The 15,674-nt window shown below is 36.9% G+C and overlaps 1 protein-coding gene across 1 annotated transcript in view; it reads right to left on the reverse strand.

Annotated features, from left to right (window-relative positions):
- Window positions 1-15,674, reverse strand: part of PIKFYVE (phosphoinositide kinase, FYVE finger containing) — a 77,432-nt gene that overhangs the window by 19,961 nt on the left and 41,797 nt on the right. Inside the window, exons 18-29 of the mRNA XM_004674812.2 lie at window positions 15,051-15,191; window positions 14,129-14,255; window positions 12,733-13,889; window positions 10,727-10,827; window positions 9,540-9,611; window positions 8,672-8,843; window positions 6,343-6,521; window positions 4,692-4,805; window positions 3,711-3,819; window positions 3,453-3,607; window positions 2,565-2,655; window positions 660-717 (exon numbers count right to left, since the gene is read on the reverse strand). Of these exons, the coding sequence (XP_004674869.1) occupies window positions 660-717; window positions 2,565-2,655; window positions 3,453-3,607; window positions 3,711-3,819; window positions 4,692-4,805; window positions 6,343-6,521; window positions 8,672-8,843; window positions 9,540-9,611; window positions 10,727-10,827; window positions 12,733-13,889; window positions 14,129-14,255; window positions 15,051-15,191 (2,476 nt within the window). The remainder of the gene's footprint in view (window positions 1-659; window positions 718-2,564; window positions 2,656-3,452; window positions 3,608-3,710; window positions 3,820-4,691; window positions 4,806-6,342; window positions 6,522-8,671; window positions 8,844-9,539; window positions 9,612-10,726; window positions 10,828-12,732; window positions 13,890-14,128; window positions 14,256-15,050; window positions 15,192-15,674) is intronic.

The raw sequence follows: 15,674 nt of genomic DNA on the forward strand, positions 1-15,674 counted from the left end.
TCTGTCTCTGGTGAATCCTCTCACCGCTCCTGCACCTCTGGCCTGTACCCATTATGTATGTGTAGATAAATAAATACTAAAAAAAACAGCTAATTTCCTCAAAAAAGTATTGAAACTGTGGCACTGCTTTATACTTTTATGAATACTTTATGTCTAGCCTAACAGAAGCCATCTAGGTTTCTATCTAGCTTCTGCATTTAATCTATTGACTGAAGTATAGAAAGCAATTCTAGATTCACTTAGTTGAAAAATAGGAAATCTTTCTTTTTGAATAGTTTTTTAATAAATGTAAATCTGTCACTAACAGGGTCTTAAACCTTTGGGTCATACTTTGAGAACATTACTGGAATAAAAGCTCACTTCTTAGCATTTAAGTATCTAGGATATGCTTAATTATTAAACAATAAACCAAGTAATCTTTAAGTAGCCATTGGATTTTCTCAAGTTCTATTATCCATAGATATAATACAAATAGAATGACTATACGCCAGGTATAAAATTTGACGATAGTGTCACTTCTTAGGTGACTGTATTTAGAATGCTTTATACTTAGAATGTTCTTATATTTGCTCACCATGTTAGGGCTCCCTCCCTGGTACCCTACATCAACCCACCACCACCCACTCCCTTGACAGTACTCTCCTTTATTTTTCTCATACCTTCCCCCACTCCACCACCACTATGTATTTGTGGTCTTCTCTTCATTAGACAAATGTTCTATGGGAATAGAAAGTATAGATTTTGTTCAAAACTATATGCCTTGTATCTAGAACAAAGCTCAAGGGTAATCAAGAACTGTTTATCGAATGAATATAAAGGCAGTACTATGGCATCAAGTCAATTCTCAACCTTCTAAAGATGATCATCTCTTGAATGACTTTGTATTTTCAATTCTATGTCTAAATATTATAAAGGTCTTATAACACTAGTTCTACAGTTCCTTTAGTGGGCAAATGGAAAAATCACTAGCAATCAAGGCTAGCCATTAACAGATCTATCTTGGCTATCTGGCAAAATACTAATGTAAATCTTCTGTAATCCTTATTCTTGCTCTCATCTAAACTTTAAGGAAAAGTAATTACTACATAATTGTTTATGTGACAAAAAGGAAGAATGCTTTATATTAAATAGCACAAAGATCTAAGGCACTTGGATGTATCATTCCATGCATACACTCCTCAACAGATATTACATGTTTGTTTTTTTAAAAAGATTTATTTATTTGTGCATACAGAACTGGGGTACAGGCCTGAGGTGCAGGGCGTAAGAGGATTCACCAGAATGGGGAGCAGAAGAGACAGATGTATTAAAATACATTGCTGAGGAGAGCAGCAGGCGGGTCAGGAGGGTTCTGCCACGCCATGTGGGCCACCACCCTTGCCAGAGATTGAACTCGTGCTGCAGTGGCTGCAGATAACTTCACAGTGCTGAGCTTTAACCAGCTGTGCCACCAAGAGGGCCCCAGACATTACACATTTGTAGACAAAGAAAACATTCTCTCAAATCCTTCACACCATATACTGACATTAACCATTTGAATGGTCAAGATAACAGGCAGAATTAAGATCCTCCCCAAAATCCCCAAACCCTGCTATCAAAACACACACATCTTACAGCTATTCAAACAAACACCAATGTGGACATTGAATGCAGGCATTTTCCAGATATATTTAAGGTTCCAAATCACTTTATCTTAAAATAAAGAGATCGGGTAGGCATGGCTTAACTACATGAAGCTTTTAATCTGTATCTAAAGGTCAGAGACAGAGGAAATCTGAATTTGAGGCATAAAAAGGATTTGATGGATTTCTACCATGTCTGAAAATGGAAGGGGCCACATGGCAAGCAGTCTCGAGGAGCTGAGCATCATCACTGCCAGCAGCCAAAGAGGGCCTCAGCCCTAAAAGCACAAGTAAAATTCTATCACAACAACCTGTGTGAGCGTGAAAGATGACCCTGAGCCTCAAATAACAAATGGCCCTTGCTAAAATCCTGATTTCAGCTATGTGAGACTGAGCAGAACCCAGTACTCACCACGACAGAATGCTGACCCACTGTAAATTGATAATTTTGTGCATTAGGCCACTAAGCTTTGGTAATTTGTTATGCAGCTAAGAAATTAATCCTATTATATGGTTAAGCCAATGTGTAGAACTAACTCAGTGCAGATTCTTTAAGAAAAGCTTCTCACTTAAACAGAAATTTAAAAAAACACCCAAAATTGCATAGTAAAGTGAATTAGAACTCTGTTCTACATTCAGAGCATCCACAAAGATTCCTTGACAGTACCTTCTGCAAATATAAAGATCTCCAGTGATACTTGTAACAATAGGTTCTGATAACTGTTTCAAATAAATGAATTCTAATATATTTTGTTTAAGGCTAAGACAAAAATTTAATCCGGGTGATGTCTCCATGAAACCTCACATCTTCAAAATGAAAAATTCTATTTAATATTATTAATACCTATGTATTAACCTACTACTTTTAAGTGTCATAAATGAAATTACAATATTTATAACAAAAAAAAAAAAAAGACCAAAGGCAAAACTACATTCTACTACCTTGCTTTCTTCCCCTTGTCTCAGTCTTCCAGGACTTGGAGGAACTGACAGTCGCTTTCTACCTTTTTCCTGCTGGAAAAGGTCCTGCAACCTACAGTTGAAGAGAAAGAGAAGAATATGACTTTGTTTCTAATATCTTAAATAATATGTACAAAGCTTTGAAACAGTAACAATTAATCCTATTTTGACAACAATAGACTTTAACATTACATATAAACAAGTTTTTGTCATTTCTAGTCAGCTAATGAGGAGTTGTTACTGATACCATCATAGTTAAAGAGAATAGCATGTAGTTATAAGAGACAGAAAAACATAAAATAACATGAGCTCGATCCCAGGTCTGATAACAGCTTATACTTCAACAAATTTCTTAGTGTCTTATAGTCAGTTTCTTCCTCTGTAAAAAGAAAACAGTGTACGTACTGTAGACTCTTAAGACCAAAAGTTCACTTAGGGCCTATCATAATCCAATTGTTTAATAAATTAATGCTATAAACTGAACAGTTAAATAAGCACTAAAAGGAAAGATTCCCTAAGTGAATATTGAAAAAATGGTTATGAGATACTCATAATAATATATTTGAAATCCTTGACCTAAAAGTCAATAATCTTTTATAGCTACTACTAAATCAGCTATATGAAATTCAATAAGCACACACACTCGTAAGTATCTGAAGCAACATTAAAGGTTGTTTTCATCTTTGTCCTTTTATTTTCACAAACCACCTAAAGACCAGCATATATTTGTTAAAGGAAATGTGGTGACAGAAAATAAAGCTTCCACAACCTGAGAGTAAAATTAACTACATAATTAATAAGGAGATTTAAATTAAAAATATCTCGGAGGACTCAGAGTAACTGAAGAAACACCAGACTTCAGAGCTATACCTGTTATTCCAGGCTTGCAGCACTTCACAAAGACTTTGTTTCTTGGCAATAAGGGACTCAAAGATTGACTGTAGCTGCTGAGGGGTATCTACAGAGGAAGACATTAGCCTTGCCTGCATCTTCTCAATCCAGTTCTTGAACTCTCCTTCTTCCATCTACAAGGAATAAAAACAACTTCAACAAACTGTCGCAAACCAGAAGCATCTTCTAATAAGTTAATAGCTAACCTGTGGGCCCTCTGTCAAAGAAATGAGTTACCTCTTTTTGAGCAAAGATATCTTCCATTTTTTCTTCTCTTGTTTTGCTAAATGTATCAGTTTTTAAAGATGCAAGTCTCTCATCAACAGCAAGATATACCTGTGAAACTCTAACAATAAGAACATAAATATAAAACATTTCAGAAAACTTGGAATCACATCTTCTAAACTCACATAAACAGAAAAAAAGGTGTCACAAACAGAAAACTTTAACTATGGTTTAGGTATGTACTAATTATATACCCATGTTCACTGTAGCTAAGAATTGGAGACAACCTAAGTGCCCTCAACATATGACTACATAAAGAATATGCGGTACATACACAATAAAACTTCTCTATTGTAAAAATAAAGATGAAATCCTGCCATTTGCAACAATATGGAGCAACCTTAAAGTATTATGTTTAGTGAAGTAAGTCAGATGAAGAAAGACAAAAACATATGGTCTGACTCATATGTACATAAAGAAACAAGTGAACTAAACATGACAAAAATAAACTTTTAGATTGTAAGTCCAAATTAGTAGTTACCAGAAAGGACAGGAATGGTGACTAATTCAGGTAAAAGGGGTCAAAATATGGAGGAAACAAGAACTGACCTCTTAATGATAAATTTAATGTAGCCTATACACACAATGATTTATAGTGATGCACAATTGATATAATGCTATAAAGCAAAGTTCAATAAATATCTTACAAAAAGAAATATATATAATTTTGTAGGGGAAAAAACGTTAAATGATTACATCAAAATTTCAACAACTCTCGTATCTGAGTTTGGCTTCTTAATGCTTTTATATATTAACGCTATGTATGTAACTTCTGAAATTTTCTGTATTTTGTAACATTAAAGATACATAAGATACAAAAAAATATATAATATATAAATACATTTTTCAAAGTAAGTTAAATCAACAAATTTGATATTCTAGATTACAGGGAGTACTAAAGAAAACAAAATGATCAGAGAAACTAAAACTTACTTTTGAAAGAAGTCTTTAAGATCCTGAAGAAGGGACACTTTTAATGGGGCCTGACGTTTAATGAATATTTTGGGAAGTGGAACACATACTTCAAGAAGCCGAATGGGAGAATAACTGAGAGGAGAAAATACAATAGTACAAAGAGAAAAATGTTTTAATATCATAACCAGGGATGTATCTAGATGGTCAGAGATAAATCCAATGAGGCATAAGGTAATATAAAGTTTCTATAAAATGGCATTTTAAGACAATTATAAAAATATCAGACAACTTTCAAATATAAAATGCCTTACTAATTTTAGATTTTGTTTTGTTTTGACTGCACTTTCATCATTTATACTTTTGTATGCTTTAAAAACAAATATGAATTGGACAAAAACCATGAGTGAGGAAAGGGAATTTTTCCTTCATTCGATTATAGCTTAAAGTCACATAATCGTCAACTTCCCAGCTGATGTATGTTGTCTAGTAAGTGCTCCATATCCCCTATAGACCCTAAGTCCACAGTTTAAAAAACTGCTTAAAAAAAGAAAATAGGATTCAATACAAATACTCCTGGGTGTCTCTTATGTGTTAGATATGGTTTTAAGTGGTGAGGATATAAACACAACAAGGGTCAAACTGCTATCCTCGGGATTCAGCAATGAGGAGATTTTGGTAATAAACCAAATAAATATTTAACATTTATGTCAGGTGATACATGTGAAAATAAAGCTGCAAAGGGAACGAGAGCAGGGAGGAGTAAGTTAGAGTCAGGGCAGAATAAATGTGAGTAAAGACCTACAGGAAGTTAAAAAAAAAAAAAAAAAAAGCAGGCAGATACCTGACAGCTGATAGGGAGACAAGTAAGGACAAGGCTGTCAGGTTTGGGGCTGATAATGCCTCACATAACTGAGACCTAGCAAGGAAGCCAGCAAGGCTGTAAAGGACCAGGGATGGGAAGGTAGGAGGAAGAAAGGGGAGAGAGATCTCAGGACACCAGAAATTGGAGTTGAAAGGCCGGTAAGTGGACTCTGGCTTTCACTCAGGGTGAAACAGACACCCAGTGTGAATCCAAAGTAAAGAAGCTGATTTTCATTTAACAAGATCTTTCTGTCTGCAGTGTTGAGGACAAGCAAAGGGTAGGCCAAAGGGAAACTGCAATGAGACTCCTGTAAACATGTAGTAAAAGATAAGGCTCTGTCCAGAGTAGTAGAGTGAGAAATATTTAGACTCTAGATATATGTTCAAAGTAGAGCTTGAAACTTGCTCACATCATTTAATACCACAGTGATAACTACCCATCCTATGAACCAGTCATCTTAGTTAGCTTTATCTGGAATACCCAACTAACTTTATACTAGTTAATATCTTAGCAAATTTCTGACAACTCCCAAATAGTGGTTAAGAGTGACTGTAGTCACAGATCTACCAGAGTATAGATTCCATCACTTGCTAAAGTGAAGGATAATAATAATAACAGCTATTTCTCAGGGTAACAATTAAATGAAATAGTAACATTAACATCTTAGCACGAGTATGGTCTTCTGTATTTGCAAAGTGAAGGGGGACCACCACCCTTCCACTCACTAATGCAATCGAGCAGTAGTGGAAATGTTCTAAAGCCTTCCTGGGAGTATGTGACTGTGCACAAGGTCACTCTGGCTCTTACCTGAAGGATGCCACCATCTGGTTATAGGAGAAATACTGGTGATAGTCATGATGGATGGAGTGACCACATGGCTCAGCGTTGGCGCGACGTGTGTATTGGTGCCCATAAAACCTAAGTTCAAGGTATTTTGCAAATGACATGGACCAGGACTCATTGGAAAGAGCAACAACTGGTGTTACCTGAAATTCAGCACATATCACTTGTTATCCAATTACTTACAGAGAATCTCTTCTCAAAAAAAAAAAAAAAAACAACTAAGATTTGTTATTTTCTACTAGAAATCTGTCTGCAGAAAACTGGAAAATAAAGACCGGAGAGTTAGGAATGGCTAGAGAGAGCAGTAATCCTACCATCAACATCAATATGTTACTGTGTCTTCCTTAATATAAGAATAAAGAGATGCATGGTCAGTATATTTATAAATTAAAATTCCTGTAATTCATTTCATAACTTACTTTTACTTAGCAATCAGTATTTGCTCACATGAAATATTCTTTTATTTTGCATAGAAAACTGGGGACAGGCCAGAGGTGCAGGTGAGAGGATTCACCAGGCACAGACTGGGAGCAGAAGAGCCAGACTTAGTGAAGTGCACTGCTAACGGACTGATGGTCAACAGCAGTCTTATCAGTTTTTACATTTCTCTCAACTATAAGTGACATGATGTTTTGTGTTTGTGCAAGCTTTAATAAGTTTTAAGTTTTTGTAATAGATTTGCATACAATTTTATGGTAGTAAATAAGAAAACAAACTATTACCTACATTTATTTCATGCATTAATGACATACCTAACCTTCTTAATTTATTCAATAGTTCTGGCTGTACAGTGTTTTGATATTTCTAACCTGTGATTTTTCAAACTGTCAGAAATCTCACAAATTTTTCCAATATACTTATTGAAAAAAAAGTATGCCGATAAATGGACTTGCAAAGCTCATGTTGTTGAAAGGGCTTTTTATATACATACTTATAAATCTCTATAATAATTTCACTGGAATAAAATAATAAAAGTAAGACCTGAATGGTCAATGAACCAAACACTTATACCATCCATGATACTTTTTGCCATATGGCCTTCCAAAACAGGGGTACTGATTTAGATAATTTGCAATAGTATCTGAGAATACCAATATCCCCATTTTATTATCAACCTTAGAAATTACAAGTTTTTGAAATTTGATTTCTTAAAAAAAAAAACTAAAAGAACTTCATTGATTTTATTTATATCTCATTGACTACTAAGAAAGTTTACTTGCATGTGTTATTTGTGTTAATTTGCTTTGTCATGCCCTTTGTTAAATTTTCTACTATGGCTTATAGAAACCTAACAGGTCAATGTTTGGTTACACCTGTTATAACTTTTCTTGATACACAGAATGTTAACTTTTGTGAAACAGAAACTGTTTACCTCTCTCTTTCTAATATAACCCAAGCAGAAGTTCTTATACCAAAGCATGTAAGACCTAAATACCAAATGTAAATTATTCACTTAGTTCACTGGTCAATCTACAGGAGTCCACACATTCTTTCATAAAATATTACCAGTTGCCTAAGAGAAACTGAAGGCCTACAAGAGTAAATATAAAAGGCAAGACCGTTAGCTGCAAGAAATGATTTCACACCCCTGTGTTGGCTGCTGCAGAAGAAATAGCTGTGAGTCTGCCCTCCTCAGCCACTGATAGTGATGGCGAACTCATTATCATTTTATCTGTAATTCCCCTTCTAATAGCACCATTCAAAATAATGAAGTTAAACTTGGCACATACTGCAAACAATCTGTTTAAAAGGTAATATTTGCTATAGACTTAGAAAAAGCATAAAGAAGAAAAGAAGACATGGTTCTTTTCTCAAGAATATACACAAAAAAACAGTGCAACACAACTTAAACATGGTCTCAACTGTAACTTTTGATATAGAAATGTTGATATAGGCTTACATTTATTATACAAACATTCTATTAAATTATAATTATCATGTTACAAGTCTGTCTCTTTCCTATGAGGACAGGAGCCATACCTTGTTTGCAGTATATAGATGGTGCTAAATAATTTGCTGAATTAATAAACAACTGTAATGGAGAACTGTTAAGACAGATCTCCATGTATTTTTGCTAGGCAAAGTATCTACATTTAACATAATGACATAAATTCTAAAATGGAATTTTTAAAAACAAACATTAAATACATATACTGGAAGGTAAAATATACAGCACTGGTAAGTAAAAGAAATGAAAGCCCAATTGCAAATAACAAAATAGTATAGGCTACTCCCCTGAAAAGAACCACATGAATAAAGAAATGATACTATATGCAATATTATAAACATTTACCTGCTTGCAGATTCTGCACCATGAGTAATTGAGAATTGTATGCTGATACCCAGGTACTGGAGAATCCAGCTCCTTCAGGATTATCTGCACACAGCCTTGGCCATGGACAAAGCGCCGAATGTGATGTACCATGGGGGTATCACAGAACATGCTAGGGCACTGATAAGAAGGTCTTTAACAAAAAGAAAATCCTCATGTTAACCATAAAATCAAGAGCAATGTACAGTGGTCAATCAGAAACACTGCTGAGAAAGCAGAGCATCCTCTTTTGAGTAACAACTGGGAGGCTGATCTGTGCAGAGTTGTGCACTCTTGCTGCTCACAGTCCGAAGCTGAACACCTGCCTCCAACTAAAGCACAGTAGTTAAGGTGTTAAGCACCTTCTATTTGATGAACATTTTTAAAACATTTATTTTGCCTATTAAAATCCCTGACATTTCTTTCTGGAATCTGTTGTTTTCTACTAAGGGGGCTCCACAAAGATTAAATTACCTGTTATGTCATGTAAGCAGCAGGTCATATAGCATGACACTTGAGGTCTAGCTGATACCTAAGATTCTCCTACCTCTCACCTGAATCACTAAAAACATTCTCTCCCACTACTTCTCCCCACCCCTCCAAAAAACATCTTAGGGATTATAGAATAATAAGGTGGACAGGGATTTGAACAGACAGAGATTTGAACTGGGTAAGCCTCCCAGGTTGAATGTGAAATAGATTACTTCTTTATATAGTATACTGTGACTCATGGTATAAAAGTGAGGGCCATACAGCAATACTTGACAGTCAACTTAAGTATATGTTTAAATCTGAAATTCTAGACATCAAAAAAGCAAAATTAAAATATAAGTTGAAAAAATATTCTTACCTGAAACAGTATCTCTCTAAAAAGATTCCTAATGTAAGATCATTCTTCCCATAAAATTCCATTGTTACAATCCTGAAAAAGAGAATTTCTTAGAAATGTATCATAAGAATAAGCACACAGCAAAAAACATCTCTTGAGACTATAAACTGATTTGCTGTTGTACATGCTGACAGCACAGGATTAAAGCAAGTTGCTATAGAACAAGTTTTCCCTCATCTGATAAAATGGATTTGGACTGGTCACACTACAGCAGCTTAGCTTAATCCAGTCCCAATCCATTAACTATCTTACAAAACTATTTAATGAGGATGCGTAAACTACAGTATTAAATAAATACTATTTTGAGTTAGGAAGAAATAAGCATTCTTTACAAAGCTAAGCCCTGACAACATAAAATGGAACTCATTATTTTAGGAGAGAAAAGTTATACCTTTATACCTAATGTATGCCCACAAACAAGAGAAGCTGGCTGTACCCCTGTTGAAACCCACATCATTTTCAAGTCTTGACCTAAGGGGGTCCATAAACTCTCAGAGAAAACCCCCATGGCTCTCCCAGCTACAAGTCTGCTCGAAGGCTATATCACAACCAAAAAACAAACAAACACACAAAAAATCCGATTGCAGTAGATAGAAGTAAGTGTTTCTGTTGTCAAAATTAAAATACAAGAACACATTCGCCTTGGAAACAATGCTCCAAAAACAAGTAATTATAATGAACAGTATTTTTAAAACTGCAGGTAAACTATGTAGTAACTAGGCTTTTGTGACTCTTATTTAAAACAAATAATTTTTAACATTTAGTTTACAGTCTACTTAGAATTAAGCTTTAGAACAAAACCCATTAGTAAGCGACCAAATGCTTTTATAAAAATAAAGCCTGACAGAAAATTTTCCTAAATTACACATTATAAAAATGCTTAAAACTAGCTTTCATGTCATCAATTTTTTGCTTTTTTTGTACAAATTTATCTTCCATCACTCATTCCCTTTTACCTCTTATTTAAGGTACTCTACCAACAACCAAATACAAGTTTTACACTTAATTCATAGGTTTAGAAGTTCTAAGCATTCCTATATGACCAGTAGCATACTGTATACCTAAAAAATATTCTAATGGCTGTTTTTAAGTCCCCTTAGTTTTGTACTTAAGCAAAGTGTGAGAGTGCAGGAGGCAAAGAATCCTACCAAGGGCTAACACAGGCACTAGGAGCATTGCTGGACTGGGCAGAAGAGCTGCTGAAGAGCACACACAGTCTCTGGTGGTTAACAGGGTTCAAACAATCCACCTGCAAGAGAAGGATGGTGAGCACCTGAAAGTCACAGCTCTCTCCATGCCCAATGCAAGCTTTTCACATCCACCACGGTCTTCAATTCAAACTACAAGAAACTAAACTTAAAAAAGAAGAGCCATTAGTTTTGGGGGTAATATAATCCAGAGTTTAAGGTAACCTTAAAAATACAAATAAATGTCTAAAATACAAATAAATGGCTAGTTTTCTTAGTTACGCTTTCTTTTTACAAAACTGTATTAAATTATTTTGGAAGTTAATAGATGCAGATAAAAAATGATGACTGAATATGACATCAATCTGCAACAACCAGAAATCTAAATTCTAAGGTATTAACTACTTGTACTTTCTGTTTTTGACTCTAAAAAAGGTAACACCTGCTCTTTGCTGAAACTCAGTCTAGAAATATGCAGAGTTCAAAAAGTACATTAGGTCTCTTACTGTCACTGTATGATTGAAAACCACACATTCTTTCTGCTAGCTCTCACACACACCACACACAAGAACATCCACCTAAATATTTATAGGCGATTATGTTTTTATGAAAAATAAGCCGATACTCCATATATCAAAACAAAATTTGCTTTTTTAACACTTTAACTATATAATGGGTTCTATCTGGATTACTAATGAGACACAGCACATTTTTCTTACTGCAAACAAGAAACAATGCTTCAGCAAACACCCTTGCATATATATTCTTACAAAATATAATCATCCTTACGCCGAAGATTTGCTTATTTTTTTTTAAAGATTTATTTATTTATTCATACAGAACTGGGGTACAGGCCAGAGATGCGAAGGGTGAGAGGCTTCACCAGAGACAGAGTGGGGAGCAGAACAGGCAGATCGATGAAGTACACTGCTGAGGGGAGCAGGGGGCGGGTCAGGAGAGGTCTGCCACGCCACGTGGTCACCTCCGGGGCAGGCGGGAATCGAACTCATGCAGAAGTGGCTTTAGCTTCTTAGTGTTGTGCTTTAACCCGCTGCGCCACCAGGGAGGGCCAGATTTGCTTATTTTTGAAGGAACAGATTATAAAAGATAGGAATCCCAGATCAAAGAACACAGTATGTATATGAAAAGTAATTCAGACACCTGTTATATCTGTAAATTTACATAAATATATACAAGTGTAAGGTTACATAAAATTCATTACATTAATTTAAATATTACAGATACAGCCTCATGAACCATGGTTCTTTTTACTTTTTCACCATCTCACAAAAAATGAAAAAGGGTATCATTATTACTAACGCTTCCCTGACTACCAGTACATTGAACATTTTTGTTTTATTAAACAAGTGTATCTCAAGGACACATCACCAGTAGTCAAGTCAACCTCTGAGAAATTTTAAGCAGCTCCGTACTTTTCCTAGTGAACTGTGAGCTCATATAGAAAGCCTCAAAACCCAGGCTTCGGGCCCTCCCTCGTGGTACAGCGGGTTAAAGCACTGCACTAAGAAGCTTAAGCCACTTCGGCATGAGTTCGATCCCCTCCTGCCCCGGAGGTGATCCACATGGCGTGGCAGACCTCTCCTGACCTTCCGCTGCTCCCCTCAGCAGTGTACTTCACCTATCTGCCTGTTCTGCTCCCCACTCTGTCCCTGGTGAATCCTCTCACCCTCCGCATCTCTGGCCTGTATCCCAATTCTGTATGAATAAATAAAAAAAAATCTTTTTTAAAAAAAAAACAAAAACCCAGGCTTCATGACATTATATTGCTACTTCATACATTCTACAACAAAACATAAGCCAACAAACTCAAGACAAAAAATACACATATATATATAAATATTTAACAATTCTGAATGTGATTTATTGTGTTTGAGTTTTTCTTTCAGGATGCCATAGAAGGACTTTTAACATACTTTAAATTTACACAAGTACCCAAGTGAGCTCACCTTTGTCGACCAAACTGCATCATTAGGAATCAACCCTTTTTCTTCATCGCCCTCCATTTTGCTTCCTGACTTGCCACTTGAGGTACCAGATGCATCCTTTGAATGGGCAAATGGGTCTGAATTTCTCTGCTGAATTCTTCCTCCTCTAGCCCTATAATCAGCCAGCATTCTACCCAAGCTCTGGCTCTCACCCAGATGTTCAGCGATTCTTGTGTTCACTAGCTCATGTGAGGGCAAAACTTGAATAGATTTGGCCTGAATACTCCCGTTCATGCCCTGTAGGCCAGGGAGATCCCTGAGCAGCTGTTTCTTCCTTCTGCCCTCCATTTCCTTGAACTCTTTATTGAGTAGAGGAGACCAGTAAACCTGTTCTGCAAAATAATCTCGGGTAGGGCATCTCATCCCTTTTTCAGTTAAAAGGAAGGGTTCCCGGAATGTGATTACTGGGGAAATACAGAGGATCACATCTTTTAATTCCTGTTTAAAGGTCAAAGAATAAGTCTTTCGTTTATCTTCAGAAGTAACTTCCTCAGTAATATATAGCCCAGTGTCATCCTGTAACGGGTCTCTGAAGGCTCTCATCTGGCCCTTGGGATCCTGGAGCTCATCTGCTTGCTGCGAAGTCTCTGGCTGCTCACCACCTAGGACATCCTGCTGGTCATCCACAGGGAGGGGCAACAACGAAGCAGGAACTGAAGGAAAGAGAGCACAGGGGACCCCGACCGTGCAAGCTGTTGGGGCACACTCCTGGTGTTTCAAAGAGGCAGACTCCTGAGCAACGCTTTTATTGTCTTGGTCACCCTTCTCCAGCACAATCCTTGATTCCAGCAAACTGCTATCATCAGAAGGTGGAAATTCTGGAGGGAAGTCAGGCTCCAGGGGGAGGGGACTTCCACTGAACTGCTCTTGTGCAGGCTCTTCCTCCTCACGCCCCTCAATCAGAGAATGGAAGGAAGGGTTCTGTGCTAATGTAGGAGGCATAGCAAATTCATCCATGAGGAAAGAGATTTCTAGTTGCGAATGATATGCTACACAGGTCATAAATATCAGGATCTCCTTAACTCGAGCCAACTCATAATCAGAACCTCCTCTAAGCTTAATTGTACAGCCAAGGTGCTGTGGACAGCCTTCAAAAAACATCAGTGTTTTAACTTGTTCTATAAAGAGGCAAACAAAAATTAAAAGAAGGTTAGGTGGCAATTCAGATGACCAGACAGAATGAATTCAGTATCTTACATCTATAAGAAAAAAACTTACTAAGTAAGGCAACAGTTGCCTATCTTCATTTAATCACTGCTAACATATATTTCCTATTAAGTAAACCTTGTAGTGCTGATAAGTTTATTCATTTCCGCAAGCACCACTCTCAGGTGAATCTATGCCAAAGATCACTCACCATTAGGCAACTGAAACATCTGCATATAGAATTTATGACAGGTGCCTAGGTGTGGTTTTGTAAGCAGCTGGTCCATTGACATTACTAAGTCACCTTGAGTCATTCGACTGATTCGGTCTAAAACTTGCTAAAACAGAAAAACATAAAGTTAGAAAGGCGAGAATAAAAGACTTAGTGGATTTAATTTGAACGAGGAATAGGGAAAAATAATTTAAACATTTATTTTTTATGCATATAAGAACTGGGTTACAGGCCAGAGGTGGTGTGGGGAGTGAGAGGATTCACCAGAGACAGAGTGGGGAGAACAGGCAGATTGACTGAAATACACCGCTGAGGGGAGCAGTGGATGAGACAGGAGAGGTCTGCAACATCAGGTGGGTCGGCTCCCTGGCTGGGGGTAAATTCTGCGGAAAGCTTCATAGTGCTAAGACTTAACCCTTTGCTCCACCAGGGAGGCCCCAGGAATAATTTTTAAATAGCCCTCACAGTACGAAATATTACTAGTAACATTCCCAAAAGGCACTGATGTACTTACATTGGCAGGGGGTACTGACTGAGGGTGGAGGCTGGGAAGGAGGGAAACACTGGCCTCTATTTTTAGGAAGCTAACTTTTCTTAGGAGAGAACACTGTCTGTTTGTGCAAATCTCTAAACAAAATGAAGGCGCAACAAATATTTTTAAATAACTAATGTCTATTATACCTTTGGTCTTACCGATACCTATATGAGTGTTAAAAATACAGGAATACAATTAATCACTTGCTGAGTGATTGTCCTCTCTTTAAATAATAATACAGCTGTCGTGCTTCCTGTACTATTTTCAATCTATATGACAAACAAAGATCCCTGAATATCAAAGACCCATACACATAAACACTGTGAATTTTAAATGATATGAAAGTAGAGAAATAAGAAAACTCACTGATTTGACATTAATGACCAATGTGATGCCATGTTCCAGCAGCATATCCTGGGCAATCCGAGATACTGTTTTCTCAACTAAAACCAGTGTTGGTCGGACATCAACTATTCGCTGAACATAATTCTTTAAGAATTCCCTTTCCTGAGGGAAAAAAACCAGAACGAACGATGATAGTTGGTACAACTAAACTTCTAGGCATATTCACATATCAGGATACTCTTTCTATTCATACTAACCTCAGGCTAAGTTTTTTATCCACACATGAGTGTACATGCAAATTAATACAAACACAAGTAGGAATATTATCATAATTCTAAACTGCTGATTACACATGCAGGGTAAATGAAGTTAAAAATCAGGTTTTTTACTCCCCCTGCTGCCAGAGTGGATGCCCAGGCTGAGAGGTGTGGGCACAGGTACCCCTGCCATGCTGCCGGACACCTGGGCCCAGGGAGCTCAGGTGTGCGCAGCGCAGGCACCTGCGCCGAGGGGCCAGGCTAAAAGGGCAGCATCAGTACGAGGGTCACTCTGCAGAGGACCACTCTGCGGCAGGGCTGCGAGACAAAACGAGTCTGAGAACACCAGAGAGGCCAGAGAATGTGCAGGGATTTGTGCCCCCACCCC

The sequence above is a fragment of the Condylura cristata genome, unplaced genomic scaffold (assembly GCF_000260355.1).
Source record: "Condylura cristata isolate star-nosed mole 26May11 unplaced genomic scaffold, ConCri1.0 scaffold00002, whole genome shotgun sequence".
Taxonomy (NCBI): Eukaryota; Metazoa; Chordata; class Mammalia; order Eulipotyphla; family Talpidae; genus Condylura; species Condylura cristata.